The 26,479-nt window shown below is 42.9% G+C and overlaps 2 protein-coding genes across 2 annotated transcripts; both read left to right on the top strand.

The window, feature by feature from the left end:
* Nucleotides 1–778: 778 nt before the first annotated feature.
* On the top strand, nucleotides 779–26,026 carry LOC310957043 (beta-glucuronidase-like). The gene is made up of 13 exons (XM_083927453.1): nucleotides 779–996; nucleotides 4,579–4,764; nucleotides 4,926–5,107; nucleotides 5,309–5,451; nucleotides 5,580–5,767; nucleotides 6,720–6,872; nucleotides 7,045–7,223; nucleotides 7,779–7,925; nucleotides 9,243–9,327; nucleotides 9,574–9,750; nucleotides 9,968–10,103; nucleotides 12,299–13,043; nucleotides 25,546–26,026. Exons 1-12 carry the CDS (start codon nucleotides 790–792, stop codon nucleotides 12,481–12,483), a joined length of 1,968 nt encoding a protein of 655 aa, XP_083783579.1. The 5' UTR covers nucleotides 779–789; the 3' UTR covers nucleotides 12,484–13,043; nucleotides 25,546–26,026.
* On the top strand, nucleotides 14,326–25,552 carry LOC310957041 (beta-glucuronidase-like). Its single transcript, XM_083927451.1, has 12 exons — nucleotides 14,326–14,575; nucleotides 17,051–17,236; nucleotides 17,396–17,577; nucleotides 17,778–17,920; nucleotides 18,048–18,235; nucleotides 19,189–19,341; nucleotides 19,519–19,697; nucleotides 20,253–20,399; nucleotides 21,705–21,789; nucleotides 22,035–22,211; nucleotides 22,429–22,564; nucleotides 24,829–25,552. The coding sequence occupies exons 1-12, from the start codon at nucleotides 14,369–14,371 to the stop codon at nucleotides 25,011–25,013; spliced, it is 1,968 nt and encodes a 655-aa protein (XP_083783577.1). The 5' UTR covers nucleotides 14,326–14,368; the 3' UTR covers nucleotides 25,014–25,552.
* Nucleotides 26,027–26,479: the final 453 nt, after the last annotated feature.

Here is a 26,479-nt window from a genome sequence, read left to right as displayed (position 1 = left end):
ACAAGTGTCTGGCGCCATCTAGTTTCGACTACTCAATGTCGCATAAGTGAATGCTGCTTTAAAACCAGTGCAGAGAAATCAGAATCAGAAATACTTTAAGAATCCCAGGGGGAATTATTTAAAATATTAAAATATAAAAAATTAAAATGATGGGAGTTTAGAATAAAGTAGGCCTATAAGTTCACTCGTGTGCCGTGTATTATTTGTAATTTTTTGTGTCTTTTATTTTGACGACCTTGACACACGTGAGAAGTTTGCCTTCAGGGCTTTCTGCCTGAAACCTCTCAGGTTTAGGCAATACAACTACTTACTAATACTACTACTAGTAGTTTAAGCTTAGGAAACTACAGTGGTTTGGGGTAAAATAAATAATTTTTAGCATAAAACCCTGAAGGGGAACCCAAAACTCGGCTTTTAATTTGGAGGGGAGGGGAGACACCATGCTACCTTCATGTTTCACCTTAAAATCCTTTGAACTTCAACCGCCAAAAACATCTACGATATTGAATAATACAACAAATACTGAGCATATTATCGCATGATATAGTATTCGCTATTGGGTCGGACCTAATAATGTAACTTTTAATTGTTAGTTTCTTTATTTTGGGGCGTTGTACGATCACGTTAGACGACGTTCAGCTCACCTTAATTAATACATCTCCGACAGCCCGGGAAGGCAGCACGAGACAGCGGTCACGAGACTACAGAACGAGTCATGTGACTGAGTCAGTAAAGAAAACCAGGCAGCATCATGGGTGAACACCTGTTGGACAGCAGAAGGTGTCCAGGATGCTCTCCCCTGAAGGGCTGGGGGTCTTGTGCCTGTTTGCGGTGTTTGAGGCGGCGTGTCTGCTGGACGCCGGTGCGCTCTTCCCCCGGGAGTCTTCCTCCAGAGAGGTGAAGGAGCTGAGCGGGCTGTGGAGCTTCAGGGCTGATAAGTCCCCGAACAGGAACCAGGGCTTCGAGAAGGCATGGTACAAAAGTCGCCTGGCAGAGGTGAGCAGCACAGTAAATAACAGCAGCAAAAAAAACAAAGTGCATTATTTTCTGAAACTGTTTATCTGTCCTGAGTAACAGCAGATATGAGACCTATAGTGGGTGACAAAGTAATGTAGCTCTGCCTCCACCTGCTGCTCCTAATGGCATCTGCAAGATTCCACTGAGACCGACCCAAAACCACCAATCAGAGCCGAGCACTCCGGTGCAGTGTCAATGACTGCTCTTGAACTCTGATGAAACTGGGCATTGCTGATCAAATATGAATCTGTCACCGTATTGCCTATTTTGCACATAGTGTTTTCAGAAACCTATTTTACTGTACAGTTTCTCTTTAAAATGAGAGCGTTTGTCCGTCCAGTTGGCTGGTAGTGCTTGGGTGGCTCAACTTAGTCACAGACCTTCTCATTTTACAGATAACCAGTGCACTAAAATGGGTTTCTGAAAACACTACACACTAGAGATGCACAGATCCACTTTTTTCCAATCCAATCCAATACCTGGGCTGAGTGTATGGGCCAGTACCTGATACTGATCTCTTACTTCTGTTGGATGAATGAACAGTATACCTTTCCATGTGAGTGAAGGCATCAGGCTTGACATAAACATTTAGTCTTGTTAAAAAAAGGTAACAAATTAACACAGATATAAATGTACTTAATATTATTTATTAACAAATAAAGTGTACATTAGCAGCAAAAATAAATAAATAACACTTCCATGTAAAGTGCACTGCAAACAGATATTCTAAAATGTAATATAAAAGCCTAACCGGAGTTGCAAACATAGAATTGAAGTGACTAGATCGTTGTAACTGTATTGCTGTGAATAATCTTAATGAAACAGAAATGACTGGAATTGGATATCCGACCTAGCTAATTACTCAATATTGGAGACGATACCAGATCCGCTGCATCTCCACTACACACAACACACAGAAATAGTTCACAGTCACAGTTTGATCAGAGTTCATGAGCAGTCATTGACACTGCGTCAGAGGCCGCTTTCCACCCAGGGAGCAGCAGGTGGAGGTTACCAAGTTACCGAGTTCAGCTTGAATACATCACTCCTAAGTATTGGATCATTTTAAACGTTTTGCGCTTTGATAGCTTGCGTCGCAAACGTGTATTCCATTCAGTAACAACACATCAAAAAGTGTTTGATTAAACATTACATTTTAGAGGTCAAGGTTTTCACTTGACATAGGTGGCCAGGTAGTTGTCCATTAAGTGTGTTTAAAGGTATGATCATGTTCTTTTATCTACAGTAGACAGTGGTCATCATGCCCCCAGTTTGGAGAAGCAGGGAGAAGTACTGACATGGAAGCTAAGCAATGTACTGCCGTTGACTGGGGCAGAGCTAAACACGTTAAAGACACCTAAAAAATGGCCCACTTAATAGAACTGAATAACAGTTTAAGTGTTGACTATATTTAGAATATTTTCACCCCTCTAACTTGCCGCCAGACTTCCCTTTCTGATGGGAAACTTAAGCCATATTATCCATCTGCGCTCTCTTCAAAGCCACCAGACTCCTTTTAACAAAAACAGTGGTTTTACCTCCCAGATAATGGGAGTTGCTGGTTTACCGTTGGACCGTCGTTCTGTTTGTTTGCTTGTTTGTTGTGTGAATCCAAACTAACCCTTAAAACACCAAAGTCACACAATGAGGGACCAGATGGATGGATATAACAACTTCAGTTCCCCATCGGAAAGGTCAGTCTGTCAAAAGTAATTCAGTATCACACTTCTATCATTTATTACAACACAAGCAAAGTGTTTCATTTAATATAAAATCTTTGATTAAACATTATACTTCAGACCTCAAGGTGGCCAGGTAGTTGAGTCATTCAGTACGACAACAAATACTTTTTTACCAGGCAAATTTCTACTTTTGTAACAAAGACAAGATTAACATTTAAGTATTTATTTACTGATTTACTTAGTCTGGAGAAATATTGTACACTGGAGATCAAGCATTAACATTAACATGTTTTTTTTAAATAACCAAGGCACTTCAACAAAAACCTTTATTTTGTGAAAACAGTAACCATTGTGTCAGAAGAGAAGATTTCAACAATGTTTTCTTCTCTAGGATTAAAAAATGAACAGGAAGTGTAGAGGCCACAGCTTTGCATGACTTCAGCACATCTGCGCCCACAGGACATCACTAGTTTCTCACACGGCTCTGCTTTGATCTTGGTCCATTCTGACTCAGTCTCTTCCACAGTTCAGTAACTGTACTGGGTTTCTTAGCAGCACTTTGTTGCCAAGGATTTTCCAGAGATTCTCTATGATTCTCATGTGTTCAGAGAGACGAGCTGTAGCTTCTGTCTTGTTTTCTCTGCAGAGCTGCTGGGTGAAATTTTGTCAACTGGAGGAGGCGGAAGCTGCACTGTTGACGGCAAAAGTATCGATACTTTTGCAAGTTAGCATCTACCCGCTTCTCATTTTTAGTATTGATTAATTTACGATTATCAATTTATTTATTTATTTTGACAACCCTACTCCAGACGTTCCCAGTTCACCCACACTACCCGTTTGGGCTTACCCGACCTGTTTGGTATCTTCCCCCATTCTCTGATCCAAGTCGTCACTAGATGGTGATCTGTTGACAGCTCCACCCCTCTCTTGACTCGAGTGTCCAAAACATGCAGCCTCATATCAACGATACGATCACAAAATCGATCATCGACCTTTGGCCAAGGGTGCTCTAGTACCATGGACACTTATGAGCATCCTTATGTTCGAACATAGTGTTAGTTTTTTGGACAATTCATGACTAGCGTAGAAGTCTAATAACAAACAATAGATTTAAATCAGGGAGGCCGTTCCTCCCATCACACCTCTCGGCCGTTCAAGTGTCCCAGCAGGACTTTGGAATCCTCTACAGGAGCCCCATGCAAGACTCCACTCAGGGTCTCCAAGAAGGCCGAATTCTCCGACAGTCAGAGTCCCTGGCACCAGACGGGGGCCCTGGGTTCCCCGGGGCAGGGTCTCTCTTCCTCTCCCTCAATTTACCATGAAGTCTTGGTGGACCATTCTGGGTCTACTGAAGACAAAAATGTTAACTATGGTCTTTATTTAACAAATGTTCATATTCATATTGGCTATCATTGTAATACCATAGATCAGTGTTCCCAACCTTAATGGCTTGTGGCCTCTTGAAATGGATCCAAGTCCACTCAAGACCCCCTCATCACAGGTCAAGGCCTTAGTGTGGACATTTCTTTGAGCAGTTGGGGGATTTATTATTAGAAGTAGTAGTATTGATTGTCAATATTTTTATTGAGAAGCCAGAAGAAATACTAGCATCCAGTATTCCCAAAGAAAAAAACAAAAAGCTTAAGAATGTATATGCTACAGAAATTTTTTTTTTACTGTGCATTTCTTTTAATCATCTTGTGATGTGTTAGAGGGGTCCTGACCCCTGACTTAAGATCCAGCAATTGTTATAGGAGCAAAATGAGGATTATCATTTGTGTTGTTCGTGTTGATTCTAATCATCCTTGTAACTACAAATTAACCACTACAGCAGATCCACTGTTGAATAAAATTAAATATTGCCTTTTATTTTGCCCAGACGGGCCCAGTGATTGACATGCCAGTTCCTGCCAGCTACAATGACATCACCCAGGACCCCACACTGAGAGATTTCATTGGCTGGGTGTGGTATGAGCGAGAGGTGGTGGTGCCTGCCCGCTGGATCACCGATGAAGGAACCAGAGTGGTTATCAGAGTGGGAAGTGCTCACTATTATTCAGTAGTGGTGAGTATGACATGTGCCTTATCAATCCACTTCATCACAGTTGAAAAAATCAGTCATCTGCTTCACTTTAGTTTTTAAGATATGACACCCAAACGTATATATCCACATCTCGTAACAGTGTGATCCAGCTCATTTGGATGAATTGTCTTTATCTTTTGCAGTGGGTGAACGGGGTGAAAGTGACAGAGCATAACGGTGGCCATCTTCCTTTTGAGGCTGAGATAGGCAGTTTAATCCGCAAGGACCCAACTCAGCCATGCAGGGTCACCATCGCTGTCAACAACACTCTGACTCTGGAGACCCTTCCTCCAGGAAGCATCCAGTACATGAACGACCGCACCAGGTAACCCAATTCTTTTTTTTATTATTATAACAAAAGCCTAAAATATCGTGGGTGCTCACTCAGCAAACTTTTGATTAGGTCACATTCACTGTTCCAGGTATTCCCAGTGTTCTGGATCATGGTTTTCTAGTTGATGTCCTATTCGGGTTTAAATGTGTTCCTGTGAGTATTCAGATAATGAGGATGTCATTGCTCAAACAGGTATCCTGAAGGCTTTTTTGTGCAAAACATCTACTTTGATTTCTTCAACTATGCTGGCATACACCGTTCTGTATTGCTGTATACTACTCCTAAGGCTTATGTGGATGACATCACTGTGGTGACTGACTTCTTGGATAACACTGGTAAATGTCAAATCATCACATCAGCACCAAAGTATTTGTAAGAGAGTGAACTGCTCAGTAAAGCTGCATGGGACTTCTGTGAACAGCCAAAGCGAAGTATCGTGGCACTTGTCCTCCCTTCGTTTCAGGTCTAGTCACATACACAGTATCAGTCCGAGGTGCTGCCTCAGCCACCGTGAAGGTCACCTTGATGGACAAAGATGGCTGCAGTGTGGCCTCCAACAGCGCACCATCTGGAGTTCTCAAAGTAATGGATGTCAAGCTGTGGTGGCCGTACTTGATGCATGAGAATCCAGGTTACCTTTACTCTATGGAGGTAAGTCACTTTCAGACGTGTCTCACATGAGCATTGCCAGTAGATTTGTGATGGTCATGTTGGGCATTGACCCACGATCAGATTGTGAGACTGAAAATTCCCAATAATCGTTCAATTAATATTAGCTATCACAAATAAGTATCAAAGATAATAATAGAAATGACTCTAGTTAAACCACAGTTCCTTGGGGGCACCAACATGATGTTATCGGTCAGGAGGTCAGGTCAGCCAATGGACTGATGTGTGACAGTTTTCACATCTGGCCGTGAGAACTGTCCGGGGGAGGGGGTGGCCTGGTTGTCGGCCATCTTACCCATTGTTTCTGACCATGCGGCCAGACACAGGCTTTTGGCCGGGCTGACAGTTCACATTAATCCAGAAATGATCATCTGTGAAATGCTGGTTGCACCTTCACTAGTCAGCCAGTTGGCTTGAGAAAGCATAACCTCTTATTAATTACAATTTGTCATAATTTGGTTAAACAGAGTTGAATCGCTCAACAGCATATTTACCTCTGAGATCACAGGACTACATCCTCCTCCCTCTCTTCAAGTCAGGAGGAGGAGTTCATGTTTATAATAATACAATGATGGAACATGACTAAATCCAACCAGCAAACACTGTAAGGCTGAGCAGCCGGTCCTGTTATATTGCTCTGCATGTTTAGTAATGCTTTATGAGATGTTTTGTTGGAGTACAGCAGCTGTTTTCATGCAGATGAGACCAGGAAGCTGTTGCAACTTCATTCTACAGCAGCCACATATTTTTTGTTAATCAGCCTCCTGAACGCAGGCCTCGTCTGATATTGCTTATCTCAAAATGCCATTAATCTGCCCAATAAATCGGTCTGTCAATAATAAACATCTCAACTAGCTGTCACAGTCCTCCAACCTCTTCTATTTACAATGTCTGCTGAAAGAGATGTTTCTGACATTTGCATTTCAACATCTAGGTTCGCTTAATGGCAGCCGATGAGAGATCCACGTATGAGGATGTGTATACTCTACCTGTTGGCATCCGCACAGTCAACGTTACCAGCACACAGTTCCTCATCAACAACAAGCCCTTCTATTTCCATGGAGTCAATAAACATGAGGATTCTAATGTGAGTACCCCCAGAGGGAGGCAAGAGCTTTACCAAAAGACTCCCTGTATTTCAGCTTTGAAGCAACATGTCTGTTGTAGCATGAGCTAACATCAGACCAACGTTACATTGGCTCACACTACAGGTAACACACTACAATATCCTCCCTGCCTCTGTTTACCTCGCGTTGTAGATTCGAGGTAAAGGCTTCGACTGGGCCTTGATTGTCAAAGACTTTAACTTATTGAAGTGGATGGGGGCCAACTCGTTCCGCACCAGCCACTACCCCTATGCTGAGGAGATCCTGCAGATGTGCGACCGCCATGGCATCGTGGTGATAGATGAGTGCCCGGGGGTGGGCATCAGAGACATGTAAGTATCGCTGTGACCTTTGGGTGTGTTTGAGGGTTCAGAGTGGGCAACAGCATGAATATCCTGTCTTTTCTCCCAGTTTCATCTTAAATTAGAGCAACAAAATCTACTGTAAATGCAGGAACATCACCCTGTCTTAGTCAGGATTGTGTAACACTCTGACAAGTCGGGTTGAAAGATCCCGGCTAAGTCACAAACTGGACGCACCAACTTACAATGAATATGAAAGTTTGAAAGTCTGCAAAACAAGTGCCAACATTGGGCTTTCATTTAGAAAATAACGAGGAAAGTGCAGCAAATGAAAGGATTCTCATTAGCATATTGAAAATAAAGTATTTTTTAATAACAAGGGGTGGCGTTAAAAATGTAACTGATCACAGAATCAAGTCCAGATTACAGTTGGATCATTCCTCACTGTTTTTGTTTTTTAGTGTTAAGCTTTTTATCTTGTGGACTGTTTTAGAGCAGGTATCCTGAAGCGATGGCTGGCGCTGCCATCAGCCTAGTTTTTCCATAAGAGGTCAACTCAGTGTGTGTTGTGTCTTACCGATGTAGTCGCAGCTTTGGAAACGCCTCCCTGACCCATCACCTGGCTGTCATGGACGAGCTCGTACGTCGGGACAAGAACCATGCCTCTGTGGTCATGTGGTCAGTGGCCAATGAGCCAGCTTCAGAGATGCCCCCTGCTGAATTCTATTTCAAGTGAGTACTGGTCTTTTTATGTGGAGCACTGACTTAATTTGATTGTACAAGAGGCTTTCTGTGAGCGCTGATATACAGCACAACATCACTGGGACTTTTGACTACATGTCTCTGCTTAACAGGTGTTCTAAACTATTAATTACATTAACGGTCGTTATCCATCTTAGATCATCGCAAATATGATCATATTTCCACACATTTTGAGTAAAATGATCAATAGTCTTCAGAGGAGGACGAAAAGAAGGAAAGAAGCCTGTATACTTCAGTGCAGACCTCCACGTGTGCTCTTATGACTGCAGTTACTCTAGTCTCAATAAGACATCATCCCATTTAGACAAATTAGAGAATAGCAAAAATTAAGCTAATGCCAAACAACATGGGCTGCTGTCAGACTTGGCTAAGTCTCAACAATATAAACGTAAACATTCAGTCGTCAAGAAGAGAGAGCTGAAAACAGTCTGGAGAGCAGGAATCGATCGTCTAAACCACATGAGATACCTTTTTTCTGGTGACCTATTTTGCAGAAAGATGTAATTGTAGGCAAGCCTGTTCTTTTTCTGTACCCTCTATATTGTCACATTTGCGGTTGCTATGCACGTTGATTTTTTTGCTCCTCCGTAAACTTTATTGAAACACATTCACCTCTTTACTTGCGGTCTGTCCCCTATATGTTATTCTCTTAAATCCATACACACACACACACACACACACACACACACACACACACACACATGTTCCTATTACTCTTCTGCCCTTACTACAAGTCTGACTCAGCAGTTGGAAGTTCCTGATTTCCGATTACAAGTGAACACAGCATAACCGTTAGTAACGAGCTACACCAGGCAGACCAACCACTGTCAGCAGCGTCACTAACACGGTGGCGCATTTGCATTTAGAGAGGGAACGTCTCCATAGACACACAGATGGGAATACTCGGCAAAGAGGCAACAAGTGATTCCATTAGTGGATCTTATGTTCAATTACCATTGTTTTAACTCACTCTCTGATAGATAGTAACTTAAAAGACAACTAACTTGAAAATATTACGGATTATATCTTCAACTATTAAATGGCTTTTGCAGTCATATAAAAGCAATATCACACTCGAGGTCGTGCTTTTGTACGGAATATCATCACGACTCATATTTGGTGGTAGACACAAGTCTGCAGACCAGGTATTATGTATAACACTCCCTTTTGGGTGATATTGCTTAAGTGCTTTGTGACATTGTAGAGATTATATAATAGTTTAATTGTGGAAAAAAAAAACTGTCAATGTGAATACATAAGGGTGCCTTTTTTTTCTTTTTCTTCCAGGATCTTGATAGAACATACTAAAGCTCTGGATCCGACCCGGCCTGTCACTTATGTCTCCAACAGTCACTATGCCAGGGACAGAGGGGTGAGGTTTTAACACTACACACTTCTCAATGTAATACAATGTGGTAAGGGGTCCCTGCTCTGTCTTCTTTTCAGCTCTCCCTTTTTCCCCCACTCCATCTCCACTGTGATCCAAGTGTGATTTTTAAAAAAGATGTCTGAATCAAACTCTATTGTATCGCTTTAATTCAAAACTGCAGAGCAGGAGTCTGGAAACAGAAACACATACCAGAGCGAGTATCTCTGAGTGTTATTATCCCATCTCTAGGCTCCCTATGTGGATGTAATCTGCATCAACAGTTACTTCTCCTGGTACACGGATCCAGGCCACCTGGAGCTCATCCCCATCCAGCTCAACACTCAGTTTGAGGACTGGTATGGAAAGTACCAGAAACCCATCATCCAGAGTGAATATGGAGCAGATGCAGTGGCAGGGCTTCACAGTGTAAGGATTCATACGCATACACAACCAATTACCCAGCTGTTTAATGCACCAGCAATTACATTAATATGATTTATTTGTGTAGCATCCTAAGGCTGCACTGAACTTCAGATGTTGCTAAACTTAAGCCTCCCCACATCTGTTTGAGAGATTCTGAATGCGACACATTTTCCCAGCCACATTAATGCCGAGGATAAGAAGCTGTCTTTTCACCCTCCAGGATCCACCCGTGATGTTTACGGAGGAGTACCAGAAGGCGGTCCTGCAGCGCTACCACAACGGGTTCGACCAGAAGAGGAATCAGTACGTCATTGGTGAACTCATCTGGAACTTTGCCGACTTCATGACCGCGCAAGGTACTGCAGCTGGAGCTCCTGACAACCTGTTGAACCACACCTGATGTCATTTTGTTAGTATGCTGAATGAATTTCTTCCCCTCCCATGACTACAGTATATTGAGGGTTCTTTTAATGATATCCATGCCAGCTGATGGAATGAATGCTGTTAGGGGTCAAAGGACTTGATGAAAAGACATGTTTTGAGGTGCTTTTTGAACATGGGCAGGGACGGGGCAGAGCGGACATGGAGTGGTAGGCTGTTCCAGAGTGTGGGAGCGTTGACAGAGAAAGCCCCGTCCCCAAAAGTCCGCAACCTGGTGCTGGGGGTGGCAAGCAGGTCCTTGTCAGAGGAGCGCAGGGAGCGTGACTGAGTGCAGGGGTGGAGGAGATCTGTGAGGTATTGTGGCGTGAATCCATGGAGAGATTTGTAGGTGAGCAGGAGGATCTTTGTAGGCGATGCATGACTTTACTGGCAACCAGGGGAGCTATTGGAGAATGGGAGTGATATGCTGGCGGGGCTTTGTGTGGCTTCAAACCCTGGCAGCTGAGTTCTGAACATACTGCAGTCTGCCAAGGATCTTGGTGGGCAGTCCAGACAGGACACCATTGCAGTAGTCCAAACAGGAGGTGATGAAAGCACGGATGAGTGTCTCAGTTACTGAAGGTGTGAGTGAAGGCCGGAGTCGTGAGATGCTTCTGAGGTGGTAGAAGGCAGACTTGGTGACATTGTTGATGTGAGACCGGAAGGAGAGAGTGGAGTCCAGAATAACACCCAGGTTGCGCACCTCAGTAGATGGGGAAATGGAGCAGCCATCCACAACCAGAGCCAGGTCTCCAATTTTCCTGAGCAGTGGTGCAGGGGCCACCACCATGAGCTCTGTCTTAGAGCGTACTCACACTGTCCTCCCGGACCGCGACCCAGACTTTAGGGTACTTGTCCCCCCTCCCTCTCCCCCCCGCGCCCCAGCCCCGTTTGTACTCACACTGCCGGGGCCGGCCAATGCTTCTTGCTGTCCATACGCCATCACGCCGTAACACGTCACACGCATTGATCGCGTGTGTGTGGCTTTGTTTACAAATCTTTCGGTAGATCTCTGAGTTTTTGTGCGTCTTGTTGACTGTTTTTGAATATTTTCATCCGACCAAATCTGCAGTAAACACTCCACCTCCGCATCACACCAACATGAACCTTTCACCGCCGTTGTTGTTGTTGTTAAATGTCCGCGCATGGTCCGTCCTTCTATTTACTATGTCCGAACAGGCGGACATAACGCTACTGCCGTAGGGCTCGTGCTCGGGCTCGCACTACGCCGTAGTTGTGCGCGGAGCGGGTGCACTCACACTGCTTAAAGGTACTAGGCTTTAGCTGAAAAAACGGTTTTGGCCCCGGCCAGAAGGACAGTGTGAGTACGCCCTTATTACTAAAGTCGCATCGGATACGTATCATATTCAGTAGCACATTTAAAAGTGGCCTAATTCCGATTGGAAAATGGCAGATTCAGTGTGACTCGTGCTGTTCACACTGTCGAAAGCAAATCAATTATTGTTCACATATGAGCGGAAAAATCCGATTCAGGTCACTTGGAACTGCAGTGTGAACGTAGCCACTGAGACAGACAGACCATTCACACTCACCTGGAGAGAACCCACGCAAACAGTGGGGGAACATGCAAAAGCCCCTTATAATACATTATATTTTAATTGACAGCCCTAGTATTTATGTATTGTTTGTTGTACTGTAGTTCTTGCTGAAACATTATATTGATAACAATTTTACAAACATTGTTGGTTTTTTTGTTTTACAACAAAAGTGTGGAGAGACCCTCCTGCGCAGATGATCCGTATTATGATAATGTTAGAATCGTAAAGGGATATTAATAACCAGGTTTCATCAATCGAATACTCAATCTTTATTTATACTCGTAGGACACTGAGGTTTCCCTCATTTACAGTGATGATGAGTTTATAGTTAACAATAAAACATGCAGTAACAAACAATCACATATGCAGAAACACAAAGTGTAAAAGGTGGGTTAAAAATCAGGATATAATAAAAAACATGATGTAAAAAAAAAGATAACCAGGAGATCAGCTAAGACGAGACAGACCAGCGGCTAGTAACCAAATTCCAATCAAGCAACATAGAAACATCTTTCCTCTGATTTGCTTCCTGTACGTGACGAGGTTCTTCTGGATCCCTCTTGTGTCTGCAGGCTTCTACCGTGTGGCGGGGAACAAGAAGGGTGTTTTCACCAGGGAAAGGCAGCCCAAAGCAGCAGCATTCATCCTGAAGGAGAGGTACTGGAGACTGGCAAATGAGACGGGCAGACTAACCCCTGCTTACACTGACACCTGTCAGTGGGGCCCCAGTCCACGTCAGTTTTTGGAGGCCGTTTAGTGAAGCATATACAGAATATTTGATTCATTCACACTCATTGAAAACAATGAATTTAGCTCTGCTTTTGCTTTTAAATTATAGACTAAACCACTAACAGTACAACAGATTTTATCCAAAACAAAAGCAAATTTGTTGCTGATTTATAGAAATTATAATAGAAATTATGATATTAACATAATTGGGATATGGTTTCCTTAGGATACACAACCCCAATTCCAATGAACTTGACGTTGTGTAAAATGTAAATTAAAAACAGAATACAATGATTTGCAAATGCGTTTCAACCTATATTCAGCAGAATTCACTAGAAAGACAAGATATTTAATGTTCAAATTGATACTTGATTGTTTTTTGTGAAAATACTCGCTCATTTTGAATTTGATTCCTGCAACATGTGTCAAAAATGCTGGAACAAACGTAAAAAAAAAGACTGGCAAAGCTGAGGACTGCTCCAAAAACACCTGTTTGGAACATTCCACAGGTGAACAGGTTCATTGGAAACAGGTAAGCGTCATGATTGGGTATAAAAAGAGCAAGGCCTTTCAAAAAATACATTATTAGTATTTTTAACAGCTGTATTCTACTAATCCTGTATGTATGTAATGTTATTGAAGGTTAAAGCCTTGGTAAAACATGAACCAATACAGAGAATGCCATAAAATGTTCGTGAATGATCTAATTTGACAGCCATCATAACAGAAAAAGGACAAAATAGCTTCTTTTATAGTAGATTTATTTTAAGGGCTAAATGACGTGTTGATGAATTGGTGCATGGACCGATGCATTCAGGCAGTATCGGGCCACGTTTTCTTAAAACATGCACAAAAGTGTTTTAGAAGTTTGATGGAACAACTGTTTTAGCTTTTCTCAAGGATAAAAGTACTTCATACTGGCACTGTTACTGTGAAAGACAATGCTGAATCTAATGATGAGTGTTTTATTTTTGTATATGAAAATCAAGAGAAAGAAGCTGAATTTTGATATGAATCAAGCTATTAAAGACAAACCATTTACTAAATCTGCAGACTGTAGTTTTTTTACTTTAGTAGTTTTGTAGAGAGAGTGTTTTTTGCTGTCTTGGTGCTGTTTGGTGACTGAATGGTCTTAAAACTCAACACACATATCTAAGGGTTAAGTGACGGTAGCATAAATTACTGTCTGCGTGTACCCTCATCACACAGTTGACCTTCACGTAAGAGCTGGACAAATACGGAATATTCAGACTTTTTAGATTTCTTTGAAGCATACAGTAGCTACCTTAGTGGTGTACTTACAAGACATTTGGTAAAAAGTATTTTACTTTTTTCCTTGGATTTGGTCCAATTGTAAGTGGAGATTAATTTGTGATCTTGTCCTGTTTGTGTCTTAGTGTGGTGTATTATTTGTTATTTTTGTGTCTTATTTTGAGGACCATGACACGAACCTCTCAGGTTTAGGCATAAAGCGAATTAGGGTTTGGGTAAAAAAAAATCATTTTTAGCAGAAAACCCTGAAGGGGAACCTAAAACTCGGCTTTTAATTTGGAGGGGAGGGGAGACACCATGCTACCTTCATGTTTCACCTTAAAATCCGTCCTTTGAACTACAACCTCCACAAACATCTACGATATTGAATAATATAACAAATACTGAGCACATTATCGCATGATATAATATTCACATTCAGTGGGACCTAATAATGTAACTTTTAAATGTTAGTTTCTTTATTTTTGGGCGTTGTACGATAACGTTAGACGACGTTCAGCTCACCTTAATTAATACATGTCCGACAGTCCTGGAAGGCAGCGCGACACTGCGGTCACGTGACTACAGAACGAGTCATGTGACTGAGTCAGTAAAGAAAACCGCGGAGCATCGTTCCTGGTGGACAGCAGAAGGTGTCCAGGATGCTCTCCCCCGAAGGGCTGGGGGTCTTGTGCCTGTTTGCGGTGTTTGAGGCGGCGTGTCTGCTGGACACCGGTGCGCTCTTCCCCCGGGAGTCTTCCTCCAGAGAGGTGAAGGAGCTGAGCGGGCTGTGGAGCTTCAGGGCTGATAAGTCCCCGAACAGGAACCAGGGCTTCGAGAAGGCATGGTACAAAAGTCGCCTGGCAGAGGTGAGCAGCACAGTAGATAACAGCAGCTCACTTTGTTTGTTTGACAGGTTTAAACGTTTAAAGTCTCTTTCATAAAAACGCTGTCAGCTATCTGAGAGAAGTTCCTTTAAATGGATACGTGTGACGTTACATTTTCTGTCCCGTCTATTTTTGAACTCTTATGTTGATACAGTCATCTATTAATGGTGACCTATTATGAATTATGGTAGTTTTTGAGCTCTAACCGCTGTGGCTACACCACTGCTGTACTAGCATGTTATTTTTTAAATAACCAAGGCACTTCAATAAAACCTGTGAGCAACATTAGAGAAGAGTAACCATTGTGTCAGAAGAAGATTTCAACAATGTTTTCTTCTATAGGATTCAAAGATAAACAGGAAGTGTAGAGGCCACAGCTTTGAATGACTTCAGCACATCTGCACCCACAGGACATCACTAGTTTCTCCACTGCTCTGCTTTGATCTTGGTCCATTCTGACTCAGTCTCTTCCACAGTTCAGTAACTGTAGTGGGTTTCTTAGCAGCACTTTGTTGCTGAGGATTTTCCAGAGATTCTCTATGGGGTTTAGATCTGGACTCTGGGCTGGACATTTCATTGTTTCAATATTCTTAGCTTCAAGGAACTGCGTAACCTGTTTTACAGAGTGACAGGGGACATCGTCTTGCATGAAAATTGCAGTTGATTAGGGCGGCAGTAGCTCAGTCCATAGGTGACTTGGCTGGGAACTATAGGGTCGCCGGTTCAAGTCCTTGTGTGGACCATGTATGGAGTGTGGACTGGTGGCTGGAGAGGTGCCAGTTCATCTCCTGGGCACTGCTGAGGTGCTGTTAAGCAAGGCACCGAATCCCCAACTGCCCCCTAGCTCTAAAATCTCTCCTTAATTGCATGTATAGGTCTTGTCTGTGCATGTGTGTGTGTGTAACATGATTAATGTTGCTTTTTTCACTCTTATTATGATTAATGTCATAAGAGTGAAAAAAATTCAATTTCCCCGTTGCGGGATAAAGTAATTCTTCTTCTTCTTCTTGATTGGGAGATGATTGCAGTGAAGGTGTTGCATGTTGCTGAAGGAGGTTCACAAACAACTGCATTCATCTGCCATGTAGCTGTACAAGAGGCCCAACTCCTGCTGCAAAAAACATCCCCCAAACTATGACACTTCCTCTTCCAAATGTAACTGACTTCTTTACACACTCTGGGTTCAGTCTTTCCCCAGTCCTACGCCGAACATAATGTTTCCCATCAGTCATAAATAAACTGAACGTCCTCTCATCACTAACTATGCACCATGTTGCTGTTTATCAGATGTAGGCCACACCATATAAATTTCATGTAAATCGGACCATGTATGTCACATAAGCTTTACTTGCTGTTGTCAGTAGGTGGCGCTGTGACTCTGACTCAGTATGGGTGTGTACATGTCTTCAGGTCTGGTCTCTTATCCAGAATGAGAAATTTGGGGCAGAATGGACAATGTAAAGTCAAGTTACAACAGTTTACTGTTTGATGGGGAACATACAATTTGCCCACCTGCCCACAGCAAGCTAACCTTACTCTCGCCAGATGAATTTGGTCCCTCCTTGCTACGCTCATCTGGTAAACCCCCCCTCGGTTGTCCTGACCATTTTTTGCTGTCCCTAAAATCACTTTCCTATGGAGCGAATCCAGATGGTTTAGTGGAGCTAGGCGGAGTCAAGGCGAAACGAAAGTCATCTGATATTCAGGTTAACAGCAAGCCTGTTTCAGTAAAACAGAACAATTTGGCAACGTGAAGGTCTTGTGGTTCTGCTGACCACATTTAAGATGGATCCAAGATGGCTGACTTTTTCAGGCGAAAAAAAAAATTGTCAATATGTTCTTAACGATGAGAGCAATGATCTCACCAAATTTTGTGAACATCAAAATAACTTTTTCGTAACCATGGCATGCATTTGGGGGTGCTATGGAGGCTGCTGGCCACACATGAGCCCAATTACTGCAGAACTCTCGAATTCTGCCAAATCTGACTCGATTCTGAATCCCAAGCCCCTCAAAATGTGATGACACATAAAGCGGACTTCCTGTTGTCAGTAGGTGGCAGTTTATCAAGAGTGTTTAGAAAGACTTATCTACTGGCCCAGGTACCAGCTCCTCTCATAGTAAAGTCGATTACCAAATGCAATCCAAAAGGAAGGAGCCCATTGATGCTTCATTGTATTGGATAAGAGACCGGACCTGAAGATATCTACACACCCATATTGAGTCAGATTCACAGTGCCAGTTAGCGTGTGTTCTCCGGCGCCACATAGTGGACATTAGAAGAAATACCAAAATTCTAATATATCATTTGCAGTGCTCAGTAGCCCATGCAGAAAATAATGTCTTGACTCATGCTATGTGTGATGGTTGCATAAAGGTATAGTTGGGTCTGCATATTCACCACTACAGCAGATCCACTGTTGAATAAAATTAAATATTGCCTTTTATTTTGCCCAGACGGGCCCAGTGATTGACATGCCAGTTCCTGCCAGCTACAATGACATCACCCAGGACCCCACACTGAGAGATTTCATTGGCTGGGTGTGGTATGAGCGAGAGGTGGTGGTGCCTGCCCGCTGGATCACCGATGAAGGAACCAGAGTGGTTATCAGAGTGGGAAGTGCTCACTATTATTCAGTAGTGGTGAGTATGACATGTGCCTTATCAATCCACTTCATCACAGTTGGAAAAAGAGGTCATCTGCTTCACTTTAGTTTTTAAGATATGTCACCCAAACGTTTATATCCACATCCCCTAACAATGTGATCCAGCATTTGGATGAATTGTCTTTATCTTTTGCAGTGGGTGAACGGGGTGAAAGTGACAGAGCATAACGGTGGCCATCTTCCTTTTGAGGCTGAGATAGGCAGTTTAATCCGCAAGGACCCAACTCAGCCATGCAGGGTCACCATCGCTGTCAACAACACTCTGACTCTGGAGACCCTTCCTCCAGGAAGCATCCAGTACATGAACGACCGCACCAGGTAACCCAATTCTTTTTTTTATTATTATAACAAAAGCCTAAAATATCGTGGGTGCTCACTCAGCAAACTTTTGATTAGGTCACATTCACTGTTCCAGTTATTCCCAGTGTTCTGAATCATGGTTTTCTAGTTGATGTCCTATTCGGGTGAAATGTGTTCCTGTGAGAATTCAGATAATGAGGATGTCATTGCTCAAACAGGTATCCTGAAGGCTTTTTTGTGCAAAACATCTACTTTGATTTCTTCAACTATGCTGGCATACATCGTTCTGTATTGCTGTATACTACTCCTAAGGCTTATGTGGATGACATCACTGTGGTGACTGACTTCTTGGATAACACTGGTAAATGTCAAATCATCACATCAGCACCAAAGTATTTGTAAGAGAGTGAACTGCTCAGTAAAGCTGCATGTGAGTTCTGTGAACAGCCAAAGAGAAGTATCGTGCTGTTGTCCTCCCCTCGTTTCAGGTCTAGTCACATACACAGTATCAGTCCGAGGTGCTGCCACAGCCACCGTGAAGGTCACTTTGATGGACAAAGATGGCTGCAGTGTGGCCTCCAACAGCGCACCATCTGGAGTTCTCAAAGTAATGGATGTCAAGCTGTGGTGGCCGTACTTGATGCATGAGAATCCAGGTTACCTTTACTCTATGGAGGTAAGTCACTTTCAGACGTGTCTCACATGAGCATTGCCAGTAGACTTGTGATGGTAGTGTTGGGCATTGACCCACGATCAGATTGTGAGACTGAAAATTCTCAATAATCGTTCAATTACTATTAGCTATCACAAATAAGTATCAAAGATAATAATAGAAATGACTCTAGTTAAACCACAGTTCCTTGGGGGCACCAACATGATGTTATCGGTCAGGAGGTCAGGTCAGCCAATGGACTGATGTGTGACAGTTTTCACATCTGGCCGTGAGAACTGTGTGGGGGAGGGGGTGGCCTGGTTGTCGGCCATCTTACCTTTTGTTTCTGACCTTGCGGCCAGACACAGGCTTTTGGCCGGGCTGACAGTTCACATTAATCCAGAAATTATCATCTGTGGAATGCTGGTTGCACCTACAGTAGCTAGCCAGTTGGCTTGAGAAAGCTTAACCTCTTATTAATTACAATTTGTCATTATTTGGTTAAACAGAGTTGAATGCACTCAACAGCATATTTACCTCTGAGATCACAGGACTACATCCTCCTCCCTGTCTTCAAGTCAGGAGGAGTAGTTCATGTTTATAATAATACAATGATGGAACATGACTAAATCCAACCAGCAAACACTGTAAGGCTGAGCAGCCGGTCCTGTTATAATGCTCTGCATGTTCAGTACTGCTTTAGGAGATGTTTTGTTGGAGTACAGCAGCTGTTTCCATGCAGATGAGACCAGGAAGCTGTTGCAACTTCATTCTACAGCAGCCACATATTTTTTGTTAATCAGCCTCCTGAACGCAGGCCTCGTCTGATACCGCTTATCTCAAAATGCCATTAATCTGCCCAATTAATCGGTCTGTCAATAATAAACATCTCAACTAGCTGTAACAGTCCTCCAACCTCTTCTATTTACAATGTCTGCTGAAAGAGATGTTTCTGACATTTGCATTTCAACATCTAGGTTCGCTTAATGGCAGCCGATGAGAGATCCACGTATGAGGATGTGTATACTCTACCTGTTGGCATCCGCACAGTCAACGTTACCAGCACACAGTTCCTCATCAACAACAAGCCCTTCTATTTCCATGGAGTCAATAAACATGAGGATTCTAATGTGAGTACCCCCAGAGGGAGGCAAGAGCTCTACCAAAAGGCTCCCTGTATTTCAGCTTTGAAGCAACATGTCTGTTGTAGCATGAGCTAACATCAGACCAACGTTACCTTGGCGCACACTACAGGTAACACACTACAATATCCAATTCTCCCTGCCACTGTTTACCTCGCCTTGTAGATCCGAGGTAAAGGCTTCGACTGGCCCTTGATTGTCAAAGACTTTAACTTATTGAAGTGGATGGGGGCCAACTCGTTCCGCACCAGCCACTACCCCTATGCTGAGGAGATCCTGCAGATGTGCGACCGCCATGGCATCGTGGTGATAGATGAGAGCCCGGGGGTGGGCATCAGAGACATGCAAGTATCGCTGTGACCTTTGGGTGTGTTTGAGGGTACAGAGTGGGCAACAGCATGAATATCCTGTCTTTTCTCCCAGTTTCATCTTAAACTAGAGCAACAAAATCTACTGTAAATGCAGGAACATCACCCTGTCTTAGTCAGGATTGTGTAACACTCTGACAAGTCGGGTTGAAAGATCCCGGCTAAGTCACAAACTGGACGCACCAACTTACAATGAATATGAAAGTTTGAAAGTCTGCAAAACAAGTGCCAATATTGGGCTTTCATTTGGAAAATAACGAGGAAAGTGCAGCAAATGAAAGGATTCTCATTAGCATATTGAAAATAAAGTATTTTTTTTATTAACAAGGGGTGGCGTTAAAAATGTAACTGATCACAGAATCAAGTCCAGATTACAGTTGGATCATTCCTCACTGTTTTTGTTTTTTAGTGTTATGCTTTTTATCTTGTAGACTGTTTGAGAGCAGGTATCCTGAAACGATGGCTGGAGCTGCCATCAGCCTAGTTTTTCCATAAGAGGTCAACTCAGTGTGTTGTGTCTTACCGATGTAGTCGCAGCTTTGGAAACGCCTCCCTGACCCATCACCTGGCTGTCATGGACGAGCTCGTACGTCGGGACAAGAACCATGCCTCTGTGGTCATGTGGTCAGTGGCCAATGAGCCAGCTTCAGAGATGCCCCCTGCTGAATTCTATTTCAAGTGAGTACTGGTCTTTTTATGTGGAGCACTGTCTTAATTTGATTGTACAAGAGGCTTTCTGTGAGCGCTGATATACAGCACAACATCACTGGGACTTTTGACTACATGTCTCTGCTTAACAGGTGTTCTAAACTATTAATTACATTAACGGTCGTTATCCATCTTAGATCATCGCAAATATGATCATATTTCCACACATTTTGAGTAAAATGATCAATAGTCTTCAGAGGAGGACGAAAAGAAGGAAAGAAGCCTGTATACTTCAGTGCAGACCTCCAGGTGTGCTCTTATGACTGCAGTTACTCTAGTCTCAATAAGACATCATCCCATTTAGACAAATTAGAGAATAGCAAAAATTAAGCTAATGCCAAACAACACGGGCTGCTGTCAGACTTGGCTAAGTCTCAACAATATAAACGTAAACATTCAGTCGTCAAGAAGAGAGAGCTGAAAACAGTCTGGAGAGCAGGAATCGATCGTCTAAACCACATGAGATACCTTTTTTCTGGTGACCTATTTTGCAGAAAGATGTAATTGTAGGCAAGCCTGTTCTTTTTCTGTACCCTCTATATTGTCACATTTGCGGTTGCTATGCACGTTGATTTTTTTGCTCCTCCGTAAACTTTATTGAAACACATTCACCTCTTTACTTGCGGTCTGTCCCCTATATGTTATTCTCTTAAATCCATACACACACACACACACACACACACACACACATGTTCCTATTACTCTTCTGCCCTTACTACAAGTCTGACTCAGCAGTTGGAAGTTCCTGATTTCCGATTACAAGTGAACACAGCATAACCGTTAGTAACGAGCTACACCAGGCAGACCAACCACTGTCAGCAGCGTCACTAACACGGTGGCGCATTTGCATTTAGAGAGGGAACGTCTCCATAGACACACAGATGGGAATACTCGGCAAAGAGGCAACAAGTGATTCCATTAGTGGATCTTATGTTCAATTACCATTGTTTTAACTCACTCTCTGATAGATAGTAACTTAAAAGACAACTAACTTGAAAATATTATGGATTATATCTTCAACTATTAAATGGCTTTTGCAGTCGTATAAAAGCAATATCACACTCGAGGTCGTGCTTTTGTACGGAATATCATCACGACTCATATTTGGTGGTAGACACAAGTCTGCAGACCAGGTATTATGTATAACACTCCCTTTTGGGTGATATTGCTTAAGTGCTTTGTGACATTGTAGAGATTATATAATAGTTTAATTGTGGAAAAAAAAAACTGTCAATGTGAATACATAAGGGTGCCTTTTTTTTCTTTTTCTTCCAGGACCTTGATAGAACATACCAAAGCTCTGGATCCAACCCGGCCTGTCACTTATGTCTCCAACAGTCACTATGCCAGGGACAGAGGGGTGAGTTTTAACACTACACACTTCTCAATGTAATACAATGTGGTAAGGGGTCCCTGCTCTGTCTTCTTTTCAGCTCTCCCTTTTTCACCCACTCCCACTCCACTGTGATCCAAGTGTGATTTTTAAAAAAGATGTCTGAATCAAACTCTATTGTATCGCTTTAATTCAAAACTGCAGAGCAGGAGTCTGGAAACAGAAACACATACCAGAGCGAGTATCTCTGAGTGTTATTATCCCATCTCTAGGCTCCCTATGTGGATGTAATCTGCATCAACAGTTACTTCTCCTGGTACACAGATCCAGGCCACCTGGAGCTCATCCCCATCCAGCTCAACACTCAGTTTGAGGACTGGTATGGAAAGTACCAGAAACCCATCATCCAGAGTGAATATGGAGCAGATGCAGTGGCAGGGCTTCACAGTGTAAGGATTCATACGCATACACAACCAATTACCCAGCTGTTTAATGCACCAGCAATTACATTAATATGATTTATTTGTGTAGCATCCTAAGGCTGCACTGAACTTCAGATGTTGCTAAACTTAAGCCTCCCCACATCAGTTTGAGAGATTCTGAATGCGACACATTTTCCCAGCCACATTAATGCCGAGGGTAAGAAGCTGTCTTTTCACCCTCCAGGATCCACCCGTGATGTTTACGGAGGAGTACCAGAAGGCGGTCCTGCAGCGCTACCACAACGGGTTCGACCAGAAGAGGAATCAGTACGTCATTGGTGAACTCATCTGGAACTTTGCCGACTTCATGACCGCACAAGGTACTGCAGCTGGAGCTCCTGACAACCTGTTGAACCACACCTGATGTCATTTTGTTAGTATGCTGAATGAATTTCTTCCCCTCCCATGACTACAGTATATTGAGGGTTCTTTTAATGATATCCATGCCAGCTGATGGAATGAATGCTGTTAGGGGTCAAAGGACTTGATGAAAAGACATGTTTTGAGGTGCTTTTTGAACATGGGCAGGGACGGGGCAGAGCGGACATGGAGTGGTAGGCTGTTCCAGAGTGTGGGAGCGTTGACAGAGAAAGCCCCGTCCCCAAAAGTCCGCAACCTGGTGCTGGGGGTGGCAAGCAGGTCCTTGTCAGAGGAGCGCAGGGAGCGTGACTGAGTGCAGGGGTGGAGGAGATCTGTGAGGTATTGTGGCGTGAATCCATGGCGAGATTTGTAGGTGAGCAGGAGGATCTTTGTAGGCGATGCATGACTTTACTGGCAACCAGGGGAGCTATTGGAGAATGGGAGTGATATGCTGCCGGGGCTTTGTGTGGCTTCAAACCCTGGCAGCTGAGTTCTGAACATACTGCAGTCTGCTAAGGATCTTGGTGGGCAGTCCAGACAGGACACCATTGCAGTAGTCCAAACAGGAGGTGATGAAAGCACGGATGAGTGTCTCAGATACTGAAGGTGTGAGTGAAGGCCAGAGTCGTGAGATGCTTCTGAGGTGGTAGAAGGCAGACTTGGTGACATTGTTGATGTGAGACCGGAAGGAGAGAGTGGAGTCCAGAATAACACCCAGGTTGCGCACCTCAGTAGATGGGGAAATGGAGCAGCCATCCACAACCAGAGCCAGGTCTCCAATTTTCCTGAGCAGTGGTGCAGGGGCCACCACCATGAGCTCTGTCTTAGAGCGTACTCACACTGTCCTCCCAGACCGCGACCCGGACTTTAGGGTACTTGTCCCCCCTCCCTCTCCCCCCCGCGCCCCAGCCCCGTTTGTACTACACTGCCGGGGCCTCGGCCAATGCTTCTTGCTGTCCATACGCCATCACGCCGTAACACGTCACATGCGTTGATCGCGTGTGTGTGGCTTTGTTTACAAATCTTTCCACAGACCTCTGAGTTTTCGACTGTTTTTGAATACTTTCATCCGACCAAATCTGCAGTAAACACTCCACCTCCGCATCACACCAACGCGAACCTTTCACCACCATTGTTGTTGTTGTTAAAAGTCCGCGCATGGTCCGTCCTTCTATTTACTATGTCCGAACAGGCGGACATAACGCTACTGCCGTAGGGCTCGTGCTCGGGCTCGCACACGTGCGCACGCTCGTGCTCGTACATGTGCAAACGGCTCCGCTAAAGCCCACCTCTTTCAAGCGGGCCGTGGACGGCCCGCTGGCCGTAGTTGTGCGCGGAGCGGGTGCACTCACACTGCTTAAAGGTACTAGGCTTTAGCTGAAAAAACGGTTTTGGCCCCGGCCAGAAGAACAGTGTGAGTACGCCCTTATTACTAAAGTCGCATCGGATACGTATCATATTCAGTAGCACATTTAAAAGTGGCCTAATTCCGATTGGAAAATGTCAGATTCAGTGTGACTCGTGCTGTTCACACTGTCGAAAGCAAATCAATTATTGTTCACATATGAGCGGAAAAATCCGATTCAGGTCACTTGGAACTGCAGTGTGAACGTAGCCACTGAGACAGACAGACCATTCACACTCACCTGGAGAGATCCCACGCAAACAGTGGGGGAACATGCAAAAGCCCCTTATAATACATTATATTTTAATTGACAGCCCTAGTATTTATGTATTGTTTGTTGTACTGTAGTTCTTGCTGAAACATTATATTGATAACAATTTTACAAACATTGTTGGTTTTTTTGTTTTACAACAAAAGTGTGGAGAGACCCTCCTGCGCAGATGATCCGTATTATGATAATGTTAGAATCGTAAAGGGATATTAATAACCAGGTTTCATCAATCGAATACTCAATCTTTATTTATACTCGTAGGACACTGAGGTTTCCCTCATTTACAGTGATGATGAGTTTATAGTTAACAATAAAACATGCAGTAACAAACAATCACATATGCAGAAACACAAAGTGTAAAAGGTGGGTTAAAAATCAGGATATAATAAAAAACATGATGTAAAAAAAAAGATAACCAGGAGATCAGCTAAGACGAGACAGACCAGCGGCTAGTAACCAAATTCCAATCAAGCAACATAGAAACATCTTTCCTCTGATTTGCGTCCTGTACGTGACGAGGTTCTTCTGGATCCCTCTTGTGTCTGCAGGCTTCTACCGTGTGGCGGGGAACAAGAAGGGTGTTTTCACCAGGGAAAGGCAGCCCAAAGCAGCAGCATTCATCCTGAAGGAGAGGTACTGGAGACTGGCAAATGAGACGGGCAGACTAACCCCTGCTTACACTGACACCTGTCAGTGGGGCCCCAGTCCACGTCAGTTTTTGGAGGCAGTGTAGTGAAGCATATACAGAATATTTGATTCATTCACACTCATTGAAAACAATGAATTTAGCTCTGCTTTTGCTTTTAAATTATAGACTAAACCACTAACAGTACAACAGATTTTATCCAAAACAAAAGCAAATTTGTTGCTGATTTATAGAAATTATAATAGAAATTATGATATTAACATAATTGGGATATGGTTTCCTTAGGATACACAACCCCAATTCCAATGAACTTGACGTTGTGTAAAATGTAAATTAAAAACAGAATACAATGATTTGCAAATGCGTTTCAACCTATATTCAACAGAATTCACTAGAAAGACAAGATATTTAATGTTCAAATTGATACTTGATTGTTTTTTGTGAAAATACTCGCTCATTTTGAATTTGATTCCTGCAACATGTGTGAAAAACGCTGGAACAAACGTAAAAAAAAAAGACTGGCAAAGCTGAGGACTGCTCCAAAAACACCTGTTTGGAACATTCCACAGGTGAACAGGTTCATTGGAAACAGGTGAGCGTCATGATTGGGTATAAAAAGAGCAAGGCCTTTCAAAAAATACATTATTAGTATTTTTAACAGCTGTATTCTACTAATCCTGTATGTATGTAATGTTATTGAAGGTTAAAGCCTTTGTAAAACATGAACCAATACAGAGAATGCCATAAAATGTTCGTGAATGATCTAATTTGACAGCCATCATAACAGAAAAAGGACAAAATAGCTTCTTTTATAGTAGATTTATTTTAAGGGCTAAATGACGTGTTGATGAATTGGTGCATGGACCGATGCATTCAGGCAGTATCTGGCCACGTTTTCTTAAAACATTCACGAAAGTGTTTTAGAAGTTTGATGGAACAACTGTTTTAGCTTTTCTCAAGGATAAAAGTACTTCATACTTGCACTGTTACTGTGAAAGACAATGCTGAATCTAATGATGAGTGTTTTATTTTTGTATATGAAAATCAAGAGAAAGAAGCTGAATTTTGATATGAATCAAGCTATTAAAGACAAACCATTTACTAAATCTGCAGACTGTAGTTTTTTTACTTTAGTAGTTTTGTAGAGAGAGTGTTCTTTGCTGTCTTGGTGCTGTTTGGTGACTGAATGGTCTTAAAACTCAACACACATATCTAAGGGTTAAGTGACGGTAGCATAAATTACTGTCTGCGTGTACCCTCATCACACAGTTGACCTTCACGTAAGAGCTGGACAAATACGGAATATTCAGACTTTTTAGATTTCTTTGAAGCATACAGTAGCTACCTTAGTGGTGTACTTACAAGACATTTGGTAAAAAGTATTTTACTTTTTTCCTTGGATTTGGTCCAATTGTAAGTGGAGATTAATATGTGATCTTGTCCTGTTTGTGTCTTAGTGTGGTGTATTATTTGTTATTTTTGTGTCTTATTTTGACGACCCTGACACGAATCTCTCAGGTTTAGGCATAAAGCGAATTAGGGTTTGGGTAAAA

This window comes from Echiichthys vipera (genome assembly GCF_963691815.1).
Source record: "Echiichthys vipera genome assembly, chromosome: 14".
NCBI lineage: Eukaryota > Metazoa > Chordata > Actinopteri > Perciformes > Trachinidae > Echiichthys > Echiichthys vipera.
Note: the sequence above shows the minus strand (reverse complement) of the source record. Positions and strands in the feature narration are given on the sequence as shown.

Excerpts from the sequence above, each read along its gene's own strand:
- LOC310957043 (XM_083927453.1), top strand. The coding sequence starts at position 790 with ATGCTCTCCCCTGAAGGGCTGGGGGTCTTGTGCCTGTTTGCGGTGTTT. Across the intron at positions 5,768-6,719 it reads GTTACCTTTACTCTATGGAG|GTTCGCTTAATGGCAGCCGA; the intron begins GTAAGTCACTTT and ends TTCAACATCTAG. Across the intron at positions 9,751-9,967 it reads CAGTGGCAGGGCTTCACAGT|GATCCACCCGTGATGTTTAC; the intron begins GTAAGGATTCAT and ends TTCACCCTCCAG.
- LOC310957041 (XM_083927451.1), top strand. The coding sequence starts at position 14,369 with ATGCTCTCCCCCGAAGGGCTGGGGGTCTTGTGCCTGTTTGCGGTGTTT. Across the intron at positions 14,576-17,050 it reads ACAAAAGTCGCCTGGCAGAG|ACGGGCCCAGTGATTGACAT; the intron begins GTGAGCAGCACA and ends TATTTTGCCCAG. Across the intron at positions 21,790-22,034 it reads ACTATGCCAGGGACAGAGGG|GCTCCCTATGTGGATGTAAT; the intron begins GTGAGTTTTAAC and ends TCCCATCTCTAG.